The sequence below is a fragment of the Pararge aegeria genome, chromosome 13, assembly GCF_905163445.1.
Source record: "Pararge aegeria chromosome 13, ilParAegt1.1, whole genome shotgun sequence".
In the NCBI taxonomy this organism is placed as follows: domain Eukaryota; kingdom Metazoa; phylum Arthropoda; class Insecta; order Lepidoptera; family Nymphalidae; genus Pararge; species Pararge aegeria.
Window position 1 is genome coordinate 6,538,678 of NC_053192.1, and position 25,411 is coordinate 6,564,088.

Consider the following 25,411-nt stretch of genomic DNA (forward strand, 5'->3'; position numbering starts at 1 on the left):
CTAGATGGCGATGTGTGTATTGTCGTAATATATTTATAATTTATTATTTAGTTAACGTAAACACCAGAAGTTGGATCATCTGCTACCAGCAATACAAAAGCTCGAAGCACTAAACAAAGCATCGATAAACTAAAAAAAAAAATCAGCCTAAATTGCCCCACACTTCATTGGTCGCCAATAATAACCCAGAAGCGCCACGCACACACGTGGGCCGTGTAAGAACGCACGCTGAGGCGCATGCACTAGCCAATAGGGTTGCTTCATTTTCAAAAAAAAAGCTCATAGGTAAAAAAGCTCTGTAAATTTAAGAAAATAAAATCGCCTCCTATCTAACAATAACAATTTTGTATAAAATTATAAGAGCGCTGTTTTCAATGTATCTTAAAAAAACAATGCTAATTTAACCTGTGCTGATCATGCCAACGCCGTGATATAATTATCTAAATAGTTAATTTATCTAAGCTAGGATTTACGTATACCTATATAAAATAAACCTATAATGTCTAATTAATTGAATGATTTGAGCCAATATACATACTATTCTACAATAAACTACCCATTGACGTCTCGGAGAAGTCTCTTAAAAAGTTCAAAGTTTTTATTAAACGTAAGCTTATAGAAAATACCGATTATAGTATAAAGGACTAAGTAAACGATAAAAAAACCTTAGGGTTTAGGTACACCCATTATCGCTATAACCAGGTTGCTCTTCTAATAATTTAAATGACAATGTGAGATGGTAATAACAAAAAAACACCCGGCGTCTTCTTAGACCAGGATACGTTCCGAATCCTCGGAGCTTTAGTTTTAAGTTTACGAATATGGTTATCGCCATCATCTTACTACCGTGTACTACTCATGTAATGTACTTACGCATCAAAAGTGCCACCAATGGGCCTACTTGAACAAAGATATTTTTGACTTTGACTTTGACTAAAACTAAAATATAACTTAAGGACTAGCCGTTAGGAACGAACCCCTTATTCCCAATTAACACTGAATCGCCTCGCATTAAAGTTTTTCCGGTTAGATAATAAACCACCTTGTATTATTGAATGTGAGCACCTATAGATGCGTTATTGGGTTTGTTTTACAATTCGCGTGAAGTAACGTCAGTACAGTCACTTATTCTGATTCACTGTCGACAGCCCTAATGCGCCCTAAAGCAGTTACATTCACCCGAAGTTCATGAGTCGCTCGAAGTTTAGTAGACAATCGCGCGTGGTCGCGGCGAACGCGTGCCGGGCGTTTTGCTCATGGACACTTTTATTTTTGCTAACGAACACGACAAAATAAATCGAAAGTTATTTTTCTGTATTAAAATCATAGGTATGAATGATTAATCTAGGACAGGAGTGTAGTGTCTGCGCGAATTTACACAGATGTCTGTCATATCGTGACTGAAAACTAGGTAATGCATTTTATTACCGAATATTATTCAGTGTAAAGTTTTGTAGAGCAGTGCTTTCAGTGGCTGTGTGGATGTTTGTTGTCTCTGTCGTATGAAAGCGAAAGGAAGCTCGCTAGGGGGAGTTGTTTTGTTTTCGTGCTTTTCTTTGCAACAAATTTTGTTGAGCGAATTAAGAAAATGTAAGTTAAATGCTCTATGACGTTTTGCTTGTTTTATTTTTTATACTGTACTTTACTTACCTACTAACTATTATATTCTAAAATTACCTTCGATCAATACCGTACTAGATATATAGTCCCACCAAAAAATATTAGTAGAAAAAATATCATTTTCCACGGATAAGTAATTATTTATATGTTGAGTGTAAATATATGGAGTAAAACTAAAATTAAAATATATATAATACATATATATTATATAAATATATATATGTATTGCCCCTACTTACAAAAGACATTCCATAACTTTTATTGCTTTATTGGACGTTAAGCACGACACGTCTTTTTCACTAGCAAACTCACTAAAGAAAGATCCCAGTTCAGTTTTACTTTATGACTACCATATCGAATCGAAGAAAATTTGGTTAGATTAACTTTTTTTCTTAAAACCTAAGTAACAGAAAAAAATCTTTGAGGAAATTGAATAATTAAGATAATGTTATTACAAGGGATGTTGATAAACAAATATAATGTGAAGGTAAGTAGGTAGGTATCTATAAATACTTATACAGAAATAATCTAATGGGTTGAACCTACTGACATAAGGAGTAATGAATTTTTAAAAGCCTTTTTAACATTGTGGGACTTTTTGAACTTTTATTAGAAACTATTATTTATCGATCGAATAATTTGTTGTACCTGCAAGAAAAATAAAATTGATTGATTGATTGATCGATTTTTAAATGCTTGACTTGAATGAATCTGTAATTATATTTTAACATCGCATTGCTCGGTTGCGCCGTTGTTTTCGTTACAATTTATTGTTTGGTTTGTTCCCTACCAGTTGTGAGTTCTGAACTAAAGCTTTAATTGAATCAGCAGCGTTCGTTTATAAATAGTAATGTTCACTTGCCTTAGTCCTTAGAACTTTCGCCAAGTCTGATCTTGCGACGATAGAATATTATATGAATATAAGTAAACTTAGTACCTACCTACTTACAGACTATAAAATACTTTTATAAGGATTTTACTTCAAGGGGGTCTTTGACTCAAATAAATACCTACTTATGCATATTGAAAATGAGAAGGTGCAGTTTTTAATATTAAAATGTTTATAAGTTTAGTTTTAGTGTAAGTATGAAAGAGATGAAATCTTTGTTCTGAAGATGGTCATAGCCTAACTGCGTGGACGTGTCATAGTCTCTCAGGACTCTCAGGACTTAGAAATTGTTACGAAAGGGTTCTGTTTGTTTATTTATTTGTTACCTACCTTGGAATTCAGGAAAAGTGAATAAGATCGATATAAACAATTTGCTTAATTAATATGAGTGAAATTTTATTAATAAAAAAGTAGAAACTTTACGAAATTTATTGTCTTTGTATTTTTACTAGGCTCTTTAATCTAGCGGTTTTCACTGAGTGGACATTTATATAGTTCTCAAAGAAGTGGATATAGAATATTTTATCCCCGAAAAAAACTTGCAGAAAACTGAAGCAAACGCAAACGAAGTCGCGGGGAACCGATACTTAAATTTATAAACATAATTATTTACGGGGATATATACTTTCCGGCTACATACCTACCGATTTACTCAACAGTATTTTTTATTTGTGCATTATTTTGAATGCCTCAACAATTTAAGTCATTATCATACTGACTGCGTTAGTACGAAACCCATAACAAAAACATTCCCCTAATAGAATAAACAACGATCTCCCTCTTTATTATTTTATGCCTCTTTTTTATCTAAGCAACGCGAGAAAATTACTTTCAATATTTTCAATGTTGAATTAAATCACTGCGCAGTCTATTTTTTCTTGCTTACAAAAATATTTTCAACAAATTCTCAGTGTGAAGTATTTTTTTTAATTTTTAAAAATAATAGAAACAATCTTAAAAGGCACAACCAATAAACGTGGAATAAATTCAAAATAGTTATTCAGTGTATTTTTAACGCTATACGTTTGACGTGTCTGTGTGTGCGTGTCTGTCTGTGACATCGTAGCTCCCGAACTGGTGAACCGATTGTGACATTGTTTTTTTGTTCGAAAGGTAGTCGGAAGTGTTCAAAATGCCTCCACAAAATGTCGAATTACATAATTTTTCCACAACTCCCTCAACATGGGTATCAAATGAACGATCTTGACAAATAGAGTAATTTGAACTTAGCTTACAGTCGAGGTTTGTTCAAAATCGAAAAACCGAATAAACCGTCCCGTCTTGATAATTCTAAAAAGAAAATATCACGTATTTTATTTCTTATTGTTTATTTAACACTATTATTATTTTTTGGAACTAAGAATTAATGAAACTATTGCATAAATAATAACTACCTTAGATGTTTTGGTCAAAAGATCAAATAAAATAGAGGAAACAAAATGGGATAGATCCTACAACTGCTGTTAATTTTATACCACAAATCTCTATGCTCTTAAAAGACTGATTAGCATGACGAATGGGATTTTTTAAATTTAATTACTAAATTATAGCTATATTTGGCAGTATAAAAGTCTGCCTGTCTGTCTTTCCGGGCATCACATGAAAACTACTGAACGGATTTAAATAAAATTTGGTATAGTGGTAGCTGATATCCCGGGTCAACATATAGGATGCTTTTTATCCCGATAGACAAATAGTTACCTCCGGGATATAGGATGAAATTTTTTATCAATTTTACTTCATATCTCCATCGAATTTGCACCGATTTTAATCATTCTTTTTTTTATTTGACAGTGTGTACTAATAAGCATGCATTGTCTAATTTTAATGAAGATCTGATGAATATTGTCGGAGATCAAGGACATAATTCTTCACAGATAACAGCAAGTCGCAAGGCATATGGGACAACGATCAAATGCATACGTACCATCCTTCTAATATTATAAATGCGAAAGTTCGTGAAAATAGATGTATGGATGGATAGATGTATGTATGGGTGGATGTATGTATGGATGGATGTTTGTTACGTTTTAACGCCACAACGAATGGCAAAGATACCTACAATATAGTCTGGCATAGCTCATAGGCTTCTTTTTATCCCGGAAAAGCAAACAGCTTCTACAGGATAGCATCGTTATTTTTTCCCCATCTGTATTTCAAAATCCGCGCAACGGAGTTTTAGATTGACGTGGTTTTTTGGATAGCCATAATTGACACGCAGGTCTGCTAGTGAGTATATAAAGAAAGTAGTAAAATGAAAAAATATATATTCATTATTAAACACATTACTAAACTAGCCAAGCCTCGCGTTTTTAGCCGCATCTACTATGGCTCGTTGCGTAAAGCTTTATAACCTTCAACCTTATTCACTAGACGATGTATCAAACGCTTAAAGATTTGCTCAGATAGAAATGGAAGTTCCAGACGTACAAGTTTATGTCTGGAACTACCTGTCAAACAAACTGTTCAGCTTTAGAATATTAAATACGTTTATCAAAGATAGCCAGCCATGCAACTGTTTCCAACACTTATCAACATACTCATATTGGTTTTGGTATAAAAAATATCCTGATTAATATAATAAGACAATGCCTGAAACCGAAACCAAATTATCAGAGTTAGTTTGTCTAAGAGTATATTGATTTCGTACAAATTCATTCTGTGGTTTTTGCTTTACAGTCATAAATTTTTCAAATATGTTTATCTAATGTCCACGGCTTCGCTTGCTTATATATTAGCCATTTCTTTTTGAAAATTCTCGGATTTAAAAGTACTCTTTGTCCGTACGGCTCGAAGAAGGAATCTCTGTATATTAAATTGCGCTAGAATTGGTTCAGCAGCTAAGCCAGTCTTAGGTAAAAAACAAATGTTGTTATGAATTCCGTAGGAACCATTTATTTTCCCGGTATAATAACTATCCTATGTCCGTCTCCAGGCATATTACCTACTTAATTTTATACTTTTTTGGACTTTTACGGTTATGTAGGAGAAGGACATTACTATAAATATGTTTGGCTACATTATACCGTGGGCAACCGCTAAATAGAAATTTTTTATAAGATAAGATCACGCTAAAGTACTTATTAATCATCATCATCTAAGGATGATGATTAAAAGGACTATTAACGTCCCACTGCTGGGCCCAACAAACCTTCTCTCAATGGAGAAATTGTTTTAGAGCATGTCGGTGGCCTACTACAATTAAGTGATAATAACTCGGAGCCGATGGCTTTATGTGCTCTCCGAGGCAAGGGGACACAACTGCCTAACTTTCGAAAATTCCTTAATAGAAAATACCTTATAGGTGTAATTTGGGCCGACCTGAGATTCGAACCCAGGACCTCGTAATCCGTAGTTGATCACGCTAACCACTAGACAAACGAGGCAGTTCTTTTCAAAGTACCCACTTATTAGAACTATTTAATTACCTACTTAGATGCGGACACACAGATAAGTATAAATTATGTTGATGTCGGCAATATAAAATTTCTTGTTAGTTAAAGCTAATCTAAATAAGAGCAACGATAATCAACACTGGTTGACAAACACTTGATTCGCTAGAAATACAGTTAATTCAAGTGATTATTATCAATAGGAAACGCCGTTATCCTGGTTAGCATACACTTTTAGTCGGACAGCTGGTTGGATATCTGACGAATCTAAATGCGGTGAAGAAACTTTTTTGAGTAGAGGTGTTTGAAAAAAATTTAGGGAATAGGTGACTTATCTGTGACTAACCCATTTAGGGTTAAATAAAATTGCATAAAGAACAAGTTGAGCCCAGCCTTGATCGTAATCACTAAAACCTGTTAATGGTTAACTACATTTAATTTCCTGAGTAGGCCAATACGCCTCAGATTAGCGTGGTGGGCTAAACATTCATATCATCTATACGTCAGCCGGCCCAGCCAGGTGGGACTTTGGATGGATGAAAAAGATGATGTTGGAAATAAGGCACTCGATTACCAAATAATTAGATGACGATTCGAATTACGAATTTTAATCGATTTTTTTGACGGCCGACTGATGACCCTGCCTTCTAAGTGCTAGGCCGTGGGTTTGATTCCCACAACTGAAAATGTTTGTGTGATATTTTTCAGTGTCTGGGTGTTTATATGTAAATTATAAATATTTATGTGTTTTATAGTCATAAAAATATTCATCAGCTATCCTAGTACCCATAACACAAGCTACTTTGGGGCTAGACGGCTATGTGTGTATTATCATAGTATATTATTATATTATATTTTAATATGGGAGCTTATAATTTCTTAATTTTCACTGTTCTGTATCGCCCCACGATACCAAAGCCGTATACAAGTTTCAATCTTTATATATACATACCTCCAATAATTAATATTATATCAAATTATTTTACCAAAGTTGGTCTAAAGGCTGTACTGGATAGCCCAAGCAATAACCCTACCTAAGTATAATTCTGTAGAGAGTTTCTCCCTCTTGTGTTTTATTTCGTTACTAAGTTGACCCGCGCACCTTCTTCTGCGCCAAATCGTTTTAATAAATTAAAAAAAACCTAGAAACTTAATAGCCGCGCTACCTACATAGTGCAGTTTTATTTCCAAACTATGTTATTCGCGACCCGTCGTTGCCGCGAAACTTCTAAGCGATAGGTTCAATTTGAATAATTTAGAAATAAATTTGCAGAAACTTATTGTATATTGGGATAAATAGTATCCTATATGTTGACCCGGAATACCAGCTACCACTATGCCAAATTTTATTTAAATCTCTTCAGTAGTATTCACGTGATGCCCGGACAGACAGACAGACAGACAGACAGACAGACAGACAGACAGACAGGCAGACAGACAGACAGACAAAAATTAAATAAAAAACAGTATAGGACTCAGTATCGATTATGAAGCATCCCCCGGTTAAAATTTTCAAAATATATTAAATGTACAGAAATCTTCCAGTGACAGTTTATTAAAAGTATAGATGTGTAATAAAGTATTCTATTGATTACGACTACCTAAGAGACCACGGCTTCTGAGTCTCAATACAAGACGGTACTGTATAGTTACAGTACAGTCTTGTATTGAGAGTACAGTCTTGTAGACTACTATAGTAACGACAACTTGTCAATAGAATTTCGCGGTGCGTCAATTATTATTTAAACTAGTTATTGCGCGCGTTTTTTTCGGTTTCTTGCAAATCCCGTGGGAACCGTTTGTATCCCTGGGTAAACAAGTAGCCTATTTTACACTCCGTCCTTTCAACTAACTCTATGCCAAAATTTAAGTTGATTGGTTGCTCAGTTAGGGCGTTAAGGAAGTACAAATAAATTTAATAAGAATTAGTTTAAATGCGAATCAATTAAGTAAAATATCTGGCACATTTCAAGTTATATATCATATTCACTTCTATGTCATATTTTACATGTACGCATAAAAGTGCCATCTATGTTCCTATTTGAACAAAGAACTGACTTTGACTTATAGTTATTAAAAGTGGAATTAGTTATCTACTTTCCAAAATTACTGTTATAAATAAAACACCTTTAAGTATGTCACCATTAAATCTGTCACCAGCTCTTGGACTATTTATTTGGTGTCAACACTCAACCCTGTTGATTTATAACATTTTCATTGAGCCTATTGGTTTTTATTTGCTCTACAAAACGTTAACGTTTGTTTCCTAGTCGCATCACATAAATTATAAGTTAAACAGCTCAAATGGCTAAATTAAACGTGTATGAATTGGCGCCAATGGCATTCTGACTAACACGACTATCTGTAGTAGTGTCATAGACATATTGCATAAACAGTGCCCGCGGCTTCGCTCGCGTATTCAACCCTTGCGGAATCAACCCTATTGAACACTAGCGGTTGCCCACGACTTGGCATACAATTTCTAATAGGTTAACTGTATTATAAATGGGAAAGTGTGTTTGTTTGGTACCTTTGTTTGACTCAACCTCGCACCGATCTTGATAACATTTAGTATATTGATCTGGCATCCTGGAAAAAGAGAGAATAATCCCGAAAAGCACCTGCAGGATTCCATAAAATCTAAAGAACGCCACCTTTTGAAAGAAATTTACACCTGATAAAGTTACCGATTTTTTTTTCGACTGTACCACTTGGCATGAAAATATTTATGTTCTCACCTTTTCTTAACTTTATTTGTTAGTAGTAGCACGGGCCAACAAGATTGCACTTCATTTAGGTATAATTTCGTAATTTATAGTCGCACACTTGATATAAAATCAAATTCGCCCACTCAGTATTTATATTCGCCCGCTTAGTTTTTTGCGCAAACATGTATTAAAGTATCTCATTAGCGGGAGCCATATAATTTTTAATTCACTCGATTTATAATAATACATTTTTATCGAAGAAGATTTTATTGCCATCTCATTCATGGAGTCTATAACTAACTGACTGGTGACTTTGAAATTTAATAGTTGCATACACCCTACCATACCTTTGTTTTGAGACAAGTTTTAGGGTGTCAATATACAAGTATTTACAGACTTTACAGCTGGGTATCTCGAAGTCCGAGGTAAACTTACGATAATGACTGGACTATTAAATATTTTGTACGGATATAAGTAGGTAAAAAAATTGCAGTAACATTATAGGTCTGCCTATGAATTATTTTTTCTGGCAGAAAGTTGTTTTAATGTTATGTGGGTATGTGTAGAATATCAAATCTACCTATCGAGGTTTTTAACCCTTAAGCTTAGAGAAGTGTTATATTTTCGTTACAAAGGTACAAAAGAAGAATCGATTAAATAGTTATTTCATTCGAAGTAACGTGATAAAGTTTAAAACAACTTCTTTGTTTTCAAGGTTCAAACGACTACTCACTATAAACAACGGCTGACTCTTCCAGCTCCATACAACTTTTTTTCTCATCAGCTTACATTCATTATAACTTATCTTTGTTTGCAGAAAATCGCTTCTTTACCACAAGATATGCACAAACACACAGGAAGATTTTAAGTGTAAAGCAAACAGCGTACCGCCCACGTCGCCCGATATCAGCATCCCGTCCCGCAGAGAAATTAATCTGGAACACTGATGAACACAGGAAGCTTCCCGATAAAGTGCTATATGCTGTAGCTCTGGATGAGCAAACCGCACAACGTTCACACTAGCATGCTAAGACAGCCGAACCGAATTAACCAAACGCAACAGTAATGTAGAATTTCGTTAATTATTAAGCAAAGACTATAAAACACAAACATACGGTTACAATGGGGCATATACGGGAAACAGACTATTCGAAAACGAAAATGAATTTAAAAATCTATAGGGAAACGAACGATAATCATTCCAGTGATGTAGACGTAAATTCGACTGATCTAGTTAGTAGTGAAGATAAATATGGCTGCCAAATCGAAACTCGGTGTTGCTTGGTCGCGTGTGAGTTATATAAGAAGGAAGACGAATATGGAAAAGGATCGATTATGAGGAGGGTTGACGGTTATGGTGGTGCAAGGCGGGCCGCCGATTTAAAATTTAAATGTGTGCGGGAGTGTACGGATGCGTTCGGGAGGACAATGGGAGTGCACGTGCGTTTGGTGGCCGTGATAGGACTTGTGTTCATGTTGCTGACGACGAGCGCAGCTGCGCCGGCGCGGTCTAGACCCTCGCGGAGTACACATTCAGAGAAAACGGTAAGTACCTTCTGATATTTACTTTTTGGTTTTTTCACATTTAACGTCTCGAAGACAATACAACAACAACAACCTAAACAAAATAAATATATCCGACTACTCGCCTACCTTATAGGCTATAAGGTAGGCGAGTAGTCCGGTTTGAATCGCTATAAGTTATAGCGTTTCCAACAAACGCAATATTAAAATGCGTATAACTTAAAACTTAGACATAAAAACCGGCCTAGTGATACTTGTGCATGAATGTTTCCGTACCATTCTATATCTTTAAAAACTATATCATGTCTGTTGTATTCTGTTTTTGCTGTTAGAGCGGCAACAGAAATACATCATCTGAGAAAATTTCAACTTACTTACTATGACGGTTTATGTGATACAGAACCTTAAAAATAAGTATTACACACATTGTTTATAATAGCATATTATCCGATATAACAAACACAGTGGAGTTTCAGGACATCAACTCAACTATGTAAACCTACCTACTGATTGTAAGAAATCAAGTAAATACATTTCTTCGTATAAGTATTCTGTATCAAATAATGTGTAAATAAGCTCTTTTTTTTATGAAATAAATTATTTTTCTTATTTTAAAGAAAATGTCTGATTTATGTGAAGCTATTTGAGTAATACTGAAATCTTCTTTACTAGATTTACGGGAAATTTATTGAAAATCCGAACCATTTATTTATAGATGGGACATGTCAAAAAGCGAAGTTACGACTTGCATACAAAGCAGCACAATATGCCCTGACGAGCGAGCGAATTGTCTCGTCTGGCCCTTGCCGGAAACCGGCTGCATACATTATAAAAGTACTTCCATTGTCTGCTTATCTTCATCCCTATCTGTCGTACCAAAAAAGCAATACGAGTTTGTCTAAAGTTTCTATGGATCCACAGACGTTTGATTGTATTACAGTTTATTCTCGCTGTTTAATGAGCGGGACTGATGTTGATTTACCACATAAGAATCATTATTTCGGGACTCTCCTGCTATTTAAAGTACCACTGTTAGCATGTTATGTTGTTAAAAGTTCTTCTTTTGATATCCACTAAAATAACAATCGTAAAACGTTTTTAATAATCGTATGCAACTTTTCGTACGTTGGTACATAATTCCTACCGTGCTAGCTAATCAAAAACTTGTAGCAAGAAACTATAGATCACTTTGTCGCTGTAACCATAGATTACTCTCTCTAGATTAGAATTTAAAAATAATAAATATTAAAAAATCCGGAAATCTCTGAGACTTGATAAACGGTTGTGACGTTGGGTAGATTAGCGTGGGAGTCAGGTAAATAAACATCGTATACGGAAGTTCCTTTTGATAATACTTAGCACAGTTGTTGTTTATTTATTCCTTAAAAGGTTCTCGTTATTTATAATCCCTCAAGCTTATTAACTTGTGGGACAATAGAAATATTAATATATTTGCATAGTTTATTTTAGGTCAGTATTATAACAGTTATTGGATCTTACAATATTATGTAAATAATAATCAAATGCTATAGAAAAAGTGCATGGGGCTTGTGATCTTGGATGTTACAGTCAAACATTGGTTGACCACAAATCTTATTTAAGAGTACGGATTGTTCAAAAGTTATTTGCTGCCCTTTTCTTATTGGTTTCTGTGTCAACGAATAACACTCAAAACAATGAATATTTATAATTCCTAGGAATAGGACTACTTTAATAGCTGACAATTTTACGCTGGATTTGTGTACAAGTTAAGCTAAGAAAAAAATCTTAAAATCTTCTTTTGTGTTTTTTTATCAAGCGAATTCCAAGTTCACTATAATATGCCTACCATATCCAATATACTTTCATAATAATTATATTATAAATTGCGACTTTACAATTAAATTTTTGACGAACTCCCTGGCGCAACGGTGAGCGCTGTGAATTTAAGTAGAAAGTCCCGGGCTCGATTCCAAGCAGGGGCAATTTGGGAATTTACAATTTCGGAATTTTCTGTGGTCTGGTCCTGTGGGAGGCTTTGGCCGTGGCTATTTACCACCCTACCGATACAGACGCGCCGCTAAGCGGTGTAGTCTTCCGGAGAGATGACGCGTAGAAACCGATTAGGGGTATGACTACCATACTCCCTAACTAGTAAGCCCGCTACCATCTTAGACGGCATCATCACTTACCATCGGATGACATTGCAGTCGAGGGCTAACTTGTAGTCGAATAAAAAAAAAACAATTAAATAACCTTTTCGTAAAGGAGCTAAAGGAAAACTTGATTATCCAACATCCATATATTGAACACAATATAAGCAATCATACTATAGTATGTGAGCGCTTATTAGCTCACCACATAGGGTCCACACTGCCATGTACGATCATGAATACACTGATTTCCCGTTCCGAATGTCCTTCCTTTTATCTGGAATGTTGATGTCCCTTAAAAGGGCTCCCTTATTCTGATGGATTAACGGCCATTTTAAGGCGTTCTGAGTGCCACTATTACGGGGACAAAAAGCTAGCGTGTCGTATTAGATTAGTGACAGTGACAGACGGATGGACCGTTCGCGAGATAAATGAGCTAAGTGACGAGTGGGAGGCTCCACGTCCTACTCCGTAAGTCGGGAAGACACCATCCATTTATAACGCGGACAGCTACTGAAAAATCCGGAAAATTTAAAACGGAAGTGATAAACTGCTAGGATATTTGGCACGTAATTGTTAATGGGGCAGAGTTCCGCGTAAACCAAAATTGCTTTGTATATGTCAAGTCTTTGTTTCATTTGTTTTAAGAAGTTTTGGGTAATAAGAAAGATTTTGACTAATAAATAACGATATTTATTTATTGAACAATAAAATTACTGCAGTCTATTCACACTACCAATCAATTAGCGTGGTCATATTTATTAAGTAGACTTTTTATAGATTAAATTTAGAAAAATTACCAAAAGGTAATGAATATATTTAGTTTTCATATGATATACCACTAAGATTCGCCTTGCACGTTTGGCTCCGATGCCGGAGCATCCTAAGAAGATGTTAGGAAGGTCAATGTGTTTCGAGTTCGATGTCATTCTGAGGTATATGACATGATGCTTGTTGAAATCAGAGTAAACAATTAATTAAATTAAATTTAGTATAACCTATACAAATATATAACCTATACATACATATTACATGTACGTTTCGCACCTGATGTCTAGAAACGTCACTGTTTCAATGTCACATACCTACCATGTCATGATCATTATACAAACTGTAGGAGTTATCTAATAATTTATTCACTGAAATGAAGAACCAACCAGTGGCGTGTACATCATACAGGCACAAAAGCACTGCCTACCCAAATGATTTTATATAGCTCGTATTGGAAGGGAATTTTTCTATTTTATGCTACATATCTGCTTTATGCATACCCTGGCCGAAGACCCAGTGCACGCCACTGATTTAAGCCAAGCCTAGACAGTGAGTAATCAATCTCTTAAGATCACACAAAAAAATGTCGATCGTGTAAAATCACAATGCAAGACTTCACATATAATTTTTATAAAAGATAACATGCACGAGAAATCAAACAGACTTCATCAATTAATTAGCGTATCAAAAAGTTGAGTCTGGGTGAATTAAATCAAAGTTCAACCGAAATAATTATAGTTCAAACACGGCATGGCCGCGATGGTTAGCAGCATCCTGCTCATGTAGGTCGAGTTGAAGCTATATAAATGATAACAGCTGGGCCTATGCGTTACTTCATAGCTTGAGTAATAAAGGCGTTTTTTATTGAGCAAAAGTCGTGTGTGGCAGCCGATGTTGTAGGTTATGACCACCTTCTAAGATAAATTTAACATTATATTATTATATGAGTAGGTACTATATATTTATTCTGCGGAACAATCACCGCTTGATATTATTTAGTATTTACGTTACTACCGGAAAGGAAACTAGTCAGAACTTTATATTTGTAAACTTTATTCGTCTGCTCTTGAATGTATGAATGAATGAATGAATGAATACACTTTTATTGTACACCACAGAGAAAATTTACAGAGATACAAATACAACAGCACAATAAGGTAGAACGTACAATTTGGCGGCCTTATCGCTAAATAGCGATCTCTTCCAGGCAACCAAAAATGCTCTTATTTTTTTCCCGCGATAAAATTTATCCTATGGCCGTCTCAGGATGCAAAATTGCATGGAAATGCAAATTTTCACCAAGATAAGTGGTCAGCGGACTAGCGAATTCACAGGTAACAAATGTTATTTTTTTAATTCCTGCGGGCAACTTTTAACAGCATCTTTACTGGGATAAGTAATATCCTATGCCCATTTCAGGATGCATGCTACATGTTTGCCAAACATCAAGATCGGGTTAGCCGAACATTGGTAACAAATAAACAAACAGACACATTTTCGCATTTATAACTTGGTATTTCAATTTATTCTTTACGACATGACTAAATTAATTTCAATTTTGTTTACCTTGTTGATAAAAATGAACTAAAAGAAAATCTTATCACGCCAGCGACATTTCTTTGAATGGGACTTATATTTTGAGAACGATATTTATTAAAATATTTATCACTTTCTTTCATTTTCAACAAAACAACAAACAAATACAAAATTTATAGTTATTCACAGATACAAAATTCATAAAAGGTTGCTCGGCAATTCCGTGAAATGGGAAAAATCTTAATGGGTTCGGAAACCAATAACCTCGACAGCCATTTTGAAATCTGGTCGAATGAAACACTGGGGGCTGCTGAATTATATTTATCGGTTCAGGTGTTGTTTTAAAATGTACGATCGAAATAAAGAGAAGGTAAAAAAGTCTTTGATCAGGTTGTTCCTTTATACATTATACCTAATACCTACAGAAGGAACTAATTGTAAAAAAAACAAATACATGTGTAGGGAACTTTGGTTATTCCATTTTCAATAAAACATGTAGTCACCGTTTACAAACTATGTAGTATAAGTAAGAAAATCCGTTGGCAATTTTCATTTTCATGTTTAGTAAGGAAAATTAGGAAATTATAATGTTAATAAAATGAAAACAAATGATGTATGCAATATGTTTATAATAACGACAAAGTTAAAAAAAGTTCTTTCCCTACAACCCTAGAACGCCCGTATTTTCATTTATATTCATTTAGCAGTGCCGGCGATATTGCCTTCGCTCGGGATTTCTTCTCTATTGAAACCTATTTCTAACTGAATGGAGACTTGCCGTCTGTAGCGTTGTTTACTTTTACAATGCATATTTATCACGTCGCTTTTATAGTATCGTAATTTAGAGACCCTTTTCAAGATCGGTGTTCCAAAATTTATAAATAACAGTAAAGACCTGGTAAACTCAAATTAAACACTGTATAGCTAGAAAAATTCTATATTTAAGCGTATCCACAAAAATACGAATCGATTGACTGAATCTCAATGTCGCGTGTGCACTTACTTCGATTCATATCCGAGATCATTAGGTGGTGGTACGTGACGGCATGGATTCATATCGGGTAGAGCAGCAGATTAACTGACTTTAGTTATTTTTTACATTTGTATTGCTTTAATTTTTACAACAAATTAGGGCAGTCTTGAAAAATAGTCGTTTCGAAATGACATAATTAAGTATTCATTTAAAAAATAAAAGATTAAGGGATAGAAATGCTTTCAAAGATATTCGGAAAAAGAGCTTTTATTATAACTTAAAAGTGAAATTCTTGTGAAAATTAGTCTAGAAAACGGTTGTTATGACGTTAAGTTTTTGAAATAACGATACGATATTTGTAATGTACAGAACACTCAGTGCGAGGATATGACTCGACCATGGCTAGTTTTTGTGGTTATGATAATGCGTGATGGTAGTAGGTACCTACATGTTATTTGCTTTTCCTTCGTGTGCAGGTAAAAGTAAATGGGAGGTCGATTTATTGTGCAATATTGCCTTATGACTCATGAAGCACCATATAGTTTTTCTTTGTCTTTTTTCTACCAAAGCAAGATTTATGTTTTGATAATGTCTGGGTCTCAATATCAAAATGAATTTATTGCAAATATCTCAATGTAAACCTACGAATTTGCTTGTGGTATCTACGTTTTAAGGGCTTCGGCAGACAGTAAGTTTACTTCCGATGGCTTCGATGGTATCCGTGCCTGTGACACTTACCGTGCTTCAAACAAAGGCTCGACTGCATATGACGTAGTCCTTATTTCCTTTTTCATAAAGTTCACTTTCTCACATTATTTATGTAAATTTCAAGAAGTCATCTGAGGTGTGATAGGTATACTCAGGGCCACGCTGCATTGTCTGTGCTGCATTTCACTTCTTAAAATGGTTACTTCAAATCTTGAAAGCTGATTGATGCGGTTATGAAAAACTACTCCTTGTATTTAAAGTAAGACTATTTATTTATTCTTTAAAATAATTGTTTTATAAATATAACCTAAAATAAACTATTTAAAACTAAATAAAATCTAAAACATCCTAGAAACCACGACAGCGAGGCACAGTTCCTAAGATGCTGGCAGCATTGCCCCTTTGGATGGCCAAACTAATTCGTTGGCCAAGGTAACTGCCCGCTCTAGGATGACCAATAGACTCGATAACCCTTTTCGATAATTCTTTGAAAAGAGCTCTTGCCTCCGGACCCCACGGTCCCAAAGTCTCTACTCCAAAAGGCACAAAAATGAAGCTGCTATCCAGGTTTTCATATTTACGCCTCTTGGCCTGCTCGGCACTTGTAGCAGCCGCACCCACCATTGACGAGGTGGCCTGGATGTGTGATGCAGCTAGGGTATCAACACAAGTTGCATCCCACAGAAGTGACCTTCCAAGCCTCCAAGTTATGAGCGTCATACCATCAGGTCTCTTGCCATCGCTCCGCGCTAAACCAATAGGCTCTAATACAGCTGGTACGTAAGCGGAATTTTAAGTTAATTATAAATAAATTATTGTGCCAAGAAATCAGACTCAGTACTACTACTTTCTACTAATAGTAGCATTATGAGTTCCATGCTACAAAACTTCAAAGACAATAAAGCAGATTATAATACTGAGTAGTTCCTCATATTCTAAGTTTGCTTGAAAGAGATTGCTAATAAGCGATATTCCGCTTTTTATCTCACTTGTTTATTGCACTCGCAAACAGTAACGAAATTGATATTTCATGTATATATCCAAGTCAACTGCATTCTAGTCAAATGTTTAAACCTTATCATTCGAAGTAGTAAGACCAGTTAGGAGTTATGAAACTGTTACAGTTTCGTTGATTTTAAGACATTGATTGATTGAATGAAGAACCAATCATAGAAACGTAATCAGTAATAGTTTAGAGTATAACAACGTTGTAGGTCAAAATGTATGCGATCGCCAGAAAGATTTAAAAGAGTTAAACAAAAGAAGGATCACCAGGTAATTGATCAGGAAGTATTATGGCTAATAGATATTTCCTTAACTCTTTGCCGATGCCGCCCCTTGATTCGATGAAAAGCACCAAATTCTTGTTTATTTAATTACTTATCCACATCCGATCTTTCTAAAAATATGCTTTCAAAACAAATCAAAAGCAATTCGAACAATACTGTGAATATTTCATTGTGTAATTTTTTTTGTACAATTTAGTGGCTTTTGAATATTTAAAAAAAAAATCTTATTAAAGGTTAAAATATGATCGTTTTGAAAATTATTCAACTGTTGTTTTATTCAGCACAAGCACATCGCAAAATTAATGGTCACGCATTAATTTTGCGATGAGTTTGTGTTATAAAAGGTAAAGGAAGTATTCGAAACATCAGCGATCAAATCAAAGCTGCCGTTGATAAAAAATTTGTTCACGTAGCATTTTAATTAAAAGTTGGAGTTGATTATTTTGTTAATTGGAAAACGAGTGAAGTCGTGAGATTTTTTACTAACGAACATACATTTTAAGGCGTAATAAACTCCACAAGGAGGTTAGGCAATGGTGTCCAGTTGAGACACCCATGCATAAATACCAAGTTACTGCAAAAGTTAAGCAATTTTAACCAGGCCCTTATCTATATCATAAGAATGGTAGTAAGTCTATTTTGGTCGTACTTACCTATTTATGGACCAGAACACATTATCTATCTACCTATTGAGTCCATAGATTAAAAAAATATACCTACTGTGCATAGATAAAGATTGAATCAGATGTCTTAATACTTTTGTTGTCTCATAGTCATCATGTTGGTAGATCTCCTGCTAACCTAATATTGATTTTTTGCAAATACAACATATTAAAATGTGTTTTTGACCGATGGACCCTCAGAAGGTTACTATAGACCCGCGTTGGTCGATATAGACTACTTTTGGTATTTATTTTTATTTATACACAAATTTATAAAATTTATTATTTGCACATAAATAAAAATACACAAGAAGAATAAAAAAAACACAGACAGAAGAAGTATACAAAAGGCGGCCTTATCGTTTCGTAGCGATCTCTTCCAGGCAACTAAGGAAAAAGGTATCATCGGTTAGTGATGATGCTGATGTATACTCTACATAGATCTCTCTTATTTATTATAATATAGGCTTAAGTAACGGTACTATTTTGGTTTTCTTATAGGTATTATTCGTTGTTTAGTTGCAATAATTATTTTATCAATCTATCTCACTTTATACATCAAGTGTTAGAAATAATGACTGGAACCAAAAGTATAACGTTTCCTCCAATGCGGGGGAAAGGATGAGATAAAATATAGACCTACTTTCTGAAAAGTATCTCCCCTGATTACGACTCAAGCTACGTGGCTTAAAACGAATGCAGTCATGTAAGTATAACTAATTAGGTTTATTAAAAACAATCGAACTCGGGATTTCGTTATACCAAGAGGAGTGTACGCCGATACGCCAGAGGTTATGAATTAATGATGAGGATAAGTGCAGTTCGTAGGAACATCGCAAATTGCACAATTCCAAGTTAAGTACTACGTGATGAGTATAATCAGTGAAAACTTAAATTATCTATGTACCCACACCACAGTTTATGCGGTTTTACACGTTAATTTAACCGCATACCATTGGTATTCTTGATAAGGCATGGCTCTAACGCCGTTCTAATTGAAATCACTTTCGTCCCCAATTTAAAGTAGCTTCCAATTAATTGACCATTCTGTTGGGCGCACTAGTAAAACCGCTAAAGTATGATGTAGGTTCCTATAGTTACCATAGTGCGCTTTGCAGAACACATTTTCTTTGCCGACCTCCCTGGCGCTGCGTTGAGCGCTGTGGTTTCAAGTTATAAGTTCCGGGTACGATTGCTGTTAGTGTTGGGGCAATTTGGGAGTTTGTTTTTGAATTTTCTTCGGCCGGTCTGGTGGAAGGCTTCGGCCATGGCTTGTTACTAGTCGCGTAGAAACCGATTAGGGTAGTATGGGTTAAATATAATTACCATACCCCAAACAGGTTATTAGCCTGCTACCACTTACCACTAGATGAGAATGCAGTCAAGGGCTAACTTGTAGTGGGATAAAAAAACATTTTAAAGTTGTACGAAATTATGAATTACATCATACAGATTCTCCTGCTGTTCGCGGAGTATAGCAAATTAAGCTTAATTTTCATAATATATAATGGATTTCCGCAAAGTAACGCCTGCTTCTATCCACCATTTTAACGTGTTGAATTTAAAAAAAAATTATGTAGAAGTATTATTTTTTATATATACTATGACAATACACACATCGCCACCTAGCCCCAAAGTAGATAATAGCTGATGAATATTTTTATGAGTTTAATACGCATAAATACCTACACATAAACACCCAATGCTGTGAGACAGCAGACATTTTTCAGCTGTGGGAATCGAACCCACGGCCTTGAAACTCAGAACACTGCGCCAATCGGCCGTCAAAAGAAGTGATTTTTAATTAAATAAATTACTCCATGCTTTACCTATTACAGTCCTCATTTTGACTAACAGCCTATCCCTGCGAGAGGGTTTGTCTATAATTACCAGCTGGGTAGACAGGTTGTTGATCGCATTATATTGTAGAAGTAGAACAGAGAATGCTGTTGCCCTTTAACCCTTTATATTTCCTCAGTCGAATCGTACCACACCTGCGAGGAGAGTATGTCAATGTCGTAACTCCGGGCTAAAAATTACTTTACAGTAAAAACCTGTCAATTTATTGACTGGCTCAGGAAGCAAGCCTAGAGTGTCGTGATTTGTAGTCAATTAGATACTATCCTACTACTACTTGACGACCGATTGGCGCAGTGGGCAGTGACCCTGCTTTCTGAGTCAAAGGTCGTGGGTTCGATTCCCACAACTGAAAAATGTTTGTGTGATGAACATTAATGTTTTCATTGCTGGGTGTTTATATGTATATTATAAGTATTTATGTAAATTATTCATAAAATTATTCATCAGTTATCTTAGTACCCATAACACAAGCTACGCTAACTTTACGCTACGTATCGATGTGTGTATTGTCGTAGTATATTTATTATTATTACTACATAACAGTTAACAGAAGGTTTTATTAAAAGCGGGTAATATTAAAAGGAAAGATTATTTTATCCATTTCATGTACCAAGGAATTATTACAGATAGCGTCAGTATGACAAGCTTCACCTGGATTTCGTATCATAGTAAAATTATTATCAGAATACGTAGGTAGGTACTTCGCTAGTTGGTTACAGAAAGTACAGTCCCACTCTCCGTCTGCAGTTATTGTAACTGAGTTGCATAAGGCACTATCAGTTGAGCAACAAGTGTGAATGGGCGTGTAATTAGTATCTATGCTATGTTTACTAGATGTAGTATACAGTGCGATGCAAGGTTTGTTGGTTTAAGTGTTATCCCAGTTGAATATATATGATTTACGTAAGATGTGTAAATTGGTAATTTTCTTATGTGGTACAGAGGGGTTGTTCGAAATGTGTTGTCTGTGGTGTGCAATGCATACATGCACTTAAGCATTGCTTACCCAAAGTAATTGAAAACTGGAGTAGGACTTTCCTCTGTTTTCTGAGTTATAGTTTGATGTTTGCTTAATGTTTATCCTAGTCAAATAAACGAGTTGGCTATGATAGAAAAAATCAGTCGATTGCACTTGTCAAGTCCAGCAGCGTACCTACCAACAGCGTATAATTTTTCTAGAATCTTCTCTAAATGTTGATACTTACAAGTTTTTCGTCGAGTAGGTTGATTTAAAACTATTTTGTACCTCCACTAGAGCTAAATTATAATAACGCGAGATAGGGTTAAAAAATAAAAACCCTCCTTTACTATTTATTTCAAAAGAAAAGAAAATATAAAAAAAAGACTGAAAAACTAAATATATGTATATTCTGATTATTTAAGTCAAAGCGTACTAACATAATCCTAACTTGTTCAGAAGGGATGAATAAAATCACATAGATCCCCAAACACCCTTCAGAATAGTTTAGGTTTTCTAACTTAGTTACCGAAGTTCTGAATTTTGTATAACTCAATGGTAGATTTGAATAAGTTCTCCAGCGATCTTTAGGGAATGCCTTAGAAGTTTAAATTGACCCTTATACTAAATATGTAAAGCATAATAAAACACATTAGGAAAACACGAAAAAAATACGAAGTCTTAAAATAGTTGCATTCTTTTTTATACGAAACTATGTAAAAAGCCGAGCGCTATTTTAGACTTGAAATCAAGTTTAGTGTAGCCATTGGTGTACGACATATTTGGCATCATTGTGTTAGTACCTATATATTTGAAGCTTCAGCCATTTTTTTAGGTTAGGTACATCTGAAAAAAATAAAATAGTCTGCAATCAACATAATCATTAAAAAACGGGTTATATACAACTATCTCCTTTTCGTCTCTTACTTAAAACAATAGTATGAAATATAAAAAGTAGTCGCCCAACGTGGGGCTCGAACCCACGACCCTGAGATTAAGAGTCTCATGCTCTACCGACTGAGCTAGCCGGGCATGCCGTGAACAGATAAAAATAATACATAGTTTCGAGCATTTTTAAGAATAACAAAATAATGATAATTGGCAAAATGCATTTACAATACAAACAAAGAACCTACATACAAAGAATTCCGCCTGTAATTGACATTGACACAAATTGCCGTGTTATGTAAAATGTCAAATAATGGATAAATAAAATGTTTAAGATTGATCTAGGCTGTATAAGAAATTCAAGAAATTCAAGATACCTATTCGTTTTCCTGTAAACGTTAGTGTTGAGTACAATAAAATATTTGAAAAGTGACAAAAACTGTTTGCAGTACTGCCGGAGCGGAGTGGGCTTTGCTTTAGTCACTGACCCAAATTAACATTTGCTATCAACAGTCAACACCCAGTGCTCACGCCTCTTTGTATTGTACTCATTGGTAGATTGTATTATATATTTTTAATTAAACTCAAATACTCTACTACTACTCAAATAACTCAAGAACTTTTGTATGAAAAGACTCAAATAGGTTTAGGTACCTTATGAATGTAAAACAAATAATTTTGTGCATAAAAAATGCGTACTTCAATACCTATAACTACGCAATTGTGGAGCAATAGTTTCAAGATCACATAATTGTCAAACATAATGTAACCTGTAGGTAAAAAAAACCTTGAAAAATTAAATTTAACAACTTGTTGGCTTGGCTAACACTTAATACGAACTGATAGTAATATACTTATGAACTATATTCAATTATTATATACGAAGGTAATTCGTCAGTGTCTTAGCATAGTTAGAATACGACCGGAAAGAGATATTTATCAATTACATTTGAAAATAATAGTAGTTTTTGTTATTAAATGTAACAGATTCGATGTCATCCTTTCCACTATGTTCTATGTGTATGTATGAGAATTAGGATAGAAGAAGGCGTTAGGTGCTTTGAAAATCCATGATATATTATGAAAATTAAGCTTAATTTGCTATAAGTACTCCGCGAAAAGTTATAGACTGTATTTCACGGAGTATAGCAAATTAAGCTTAATTTTCATAATAGAACAAAATTGGCGGCATTGAAAAACTTTAAAAGGTACAATTTACTTTCCAGCGTAACAGTAGGTACATACGGCTTAAAATTTCGTAATTAATGGAATTTGCATTCGGAAATTGCCGTGCGTTGAGTGTCGCGTGGTGAGTGTGCATTAATTTAAACATGGAGTTCCATCAAATAATTAAGCGGTTTTCATGGCGTTTTCGGGCGAATAACTATTGTTCTATGACTATTGCGTTTGCATAGCATCCATGTTTCACCCGCTAGCCAGTACAGCACGGCTAGCTTGGGCAGGAGACAAAATTCTCCCCGGGGAAGGGATAAAAATGTATATTCTCCCACAACTTTATCAACTCTCAGAGGCACACAAGTGTTAATAATATTCAAATAATCATCATCACTTCAACCGATTGAAGTCCACTGCTGGACATAGGTCTTTTGTAGAGAGTTCAAAAATCAACGGTCCTGGGCTGCTTGTTTCCAGCGGCTCCCAGCGACTCGTTTGATGTCGTCTGTCCACCTCGTTGGGGGCCGACCAACACTGCGTTTACCTGTGCGGGGTCGCCATTCCAACACCTTGGAACCCCAACGTCCATCGGTTCTCCGAGCTATGTAAAATAATATATGTATAAACGGGTATACTTCTCCTATTCCATTTTCCCGTGCTTTAGAAGGTGGACACGTTAATTAAGTATATCCCTTGTCAGGGGATATAATCGGGGATATAATCTTTGTCTCCTGCCTGTGCTAGCCCTGCTGGAGTTAGATCGGTGTAAGTATACTATTTCCCTTTTATGCTTTGACAAAGGAGACTTGTGGGACATTATTTAGGCCGATGGAGATGCCGATCTATCACCATTGAAGTGTTATATTACCCCTGGAGTGATAGACCTCATTCATCGGGCGTCAAAAACGCAAATCCACCCATTGACCTCTTTATTGCTCGATGGATGATTACAAAGACCTTTTTAAGAAAATATATAGATATTTAGCTTTAACTCGTATAACATTACTGTAAGTATGTTTTCATTTAAAAAAATATAATAAACTTAAAATGGTTAGTATTTGTCCTTTTCAAGTTTTCAGACAGTATGCACTGCAAAAGAATAACTCTATTTTAAGACGTGTCAATTTGGTATAATCTAGAGGTTATATTGAAGACTGCCAACTTGTACGTGTGTCTCACTATCGTGTTATTCTCATGTAATGTACGCATCAAAAGTACCATCTATGGGCCTACTTGAATAAAGATATTTTTGACTTTGACTTTGACTTTTTATTATAGCAGCGTAGTGTCAATGTTCCTATTCAATCTATCCTATGAGGGAGGTCTATGTTTATTGCCCAGCATTCCCATTATAAGGGAAGATGTGATGTGGTTAAAGTATCGCTTGGGCAAGCTTTACCTATTTAGTTTTTATTGGTTTACTTTCAATACCTACAAACTAATCTTGTTGTAAGTGAATTATCGGTAACAGTCTTGCTCTGATCCATGTACGCGCTCAGTAATAAGAGGGCAAGGACGGTCGTACGCGGCAGATGTAATTCTCTGTAAAATTTGTCATGCAAGTACCTTTCTCAGTCCTATTTTGGTGTAAGTATAAATTCAAATTCAAATTCAAATTCATTTATCTCAAGTAGGCCTACTTTATAAGCACTTTTGCACGTCAAGTATGCATGTTTGTGTGACTCTACCACCGGTTCGGAAAGCAGATTCTATCGAGAAGAGCCGGCAAGAAACTCAGTAGTTGCTCTGTTATAGACAGAACTTACTATATTTTCGCTCGGTAAACATAGTGACTTTAATATATCCATTCCGGATTATTCATTAAATATGTAGATAAAACTTTAATCAGTCAGACTATTTATGAATGATTATAATGGTGACAAATAGTTGTTTGTTATAAAATCGATTTCATTTCTCCGAAGTGAACGTTTTTAACATGAAATACAGGTACCTGCTCTTTTAATGTGACCTAAAAAATTTTAGTATAATTAGTCGATTTCGATTGCAGACACCGATAAAGTATTTTTAGTGTTTCATTGAATTTTCATACTTTTTCGCGCGAACGGTTTTACAGTAAAGTGTTCAAGGACAACAGTTTTCTACAGTTTTTCGATGTATTTGTAGGTAGTAGGTATGTTATTTCTAAACAGGGTAGGATGGCCTATAAATAATTGATCATGATCGTTAGCTTATTAACGTGCACATAGGCACAGATCTCCTCTCTCATGAGAGAGAAGGTTAGATTAGACCCATCATGCTACTCCATTGCGGGCTGGTGGGCTTAAATGATTATTATCAAAATTAAGTTATAACAACCGGGACCGA

General features: G+C 35.0%; 1 protein-coding gene and 1 non-coding gene across 3 annotated transcripts in view; one reads left to right on the forward strand and one right to left on the reverse strand.

Moving 5' to 3' along the window:
- Nucleotides 1–1,232: 1,232 nt before the first annotated feature.
- The window catches only part of LOC120628673 (matrix metalloproteinase-2-like), a 236,229-nt gene continuing 212,050 nt past the window's right edge, over nucleotides 1,233–25,411 (forward strand). The window contains exons 1-2 of one of the 2 annotated variants that reach the window (XM_039897225.1): nucleotides 1,233–1,590; nucleotides 9,427–10,154. In XM_039897225.1, the coding sequence (XP_039753159.1) occupies nucleotides 9,732–10,154 (423 nt within the window). In that variant the 5' untranslated portion in view covers nucleotides 1,233–1,590; nucleotides 9,427–9,731. The remainder of the gene's footprint in view (nucleotides 1,591–9,426; nucleotides 10,155–25,411) is intronic. The other variant, XM_039897226.1, reaches the window with a different exon arrangement.
- Trnak-cuu lies at nucleotides 21,982–22,054 on the reverse strand. Its single transcript has one exon. It is a non-coding gene; the product is annotated as a tRNA-Lys (tRNA).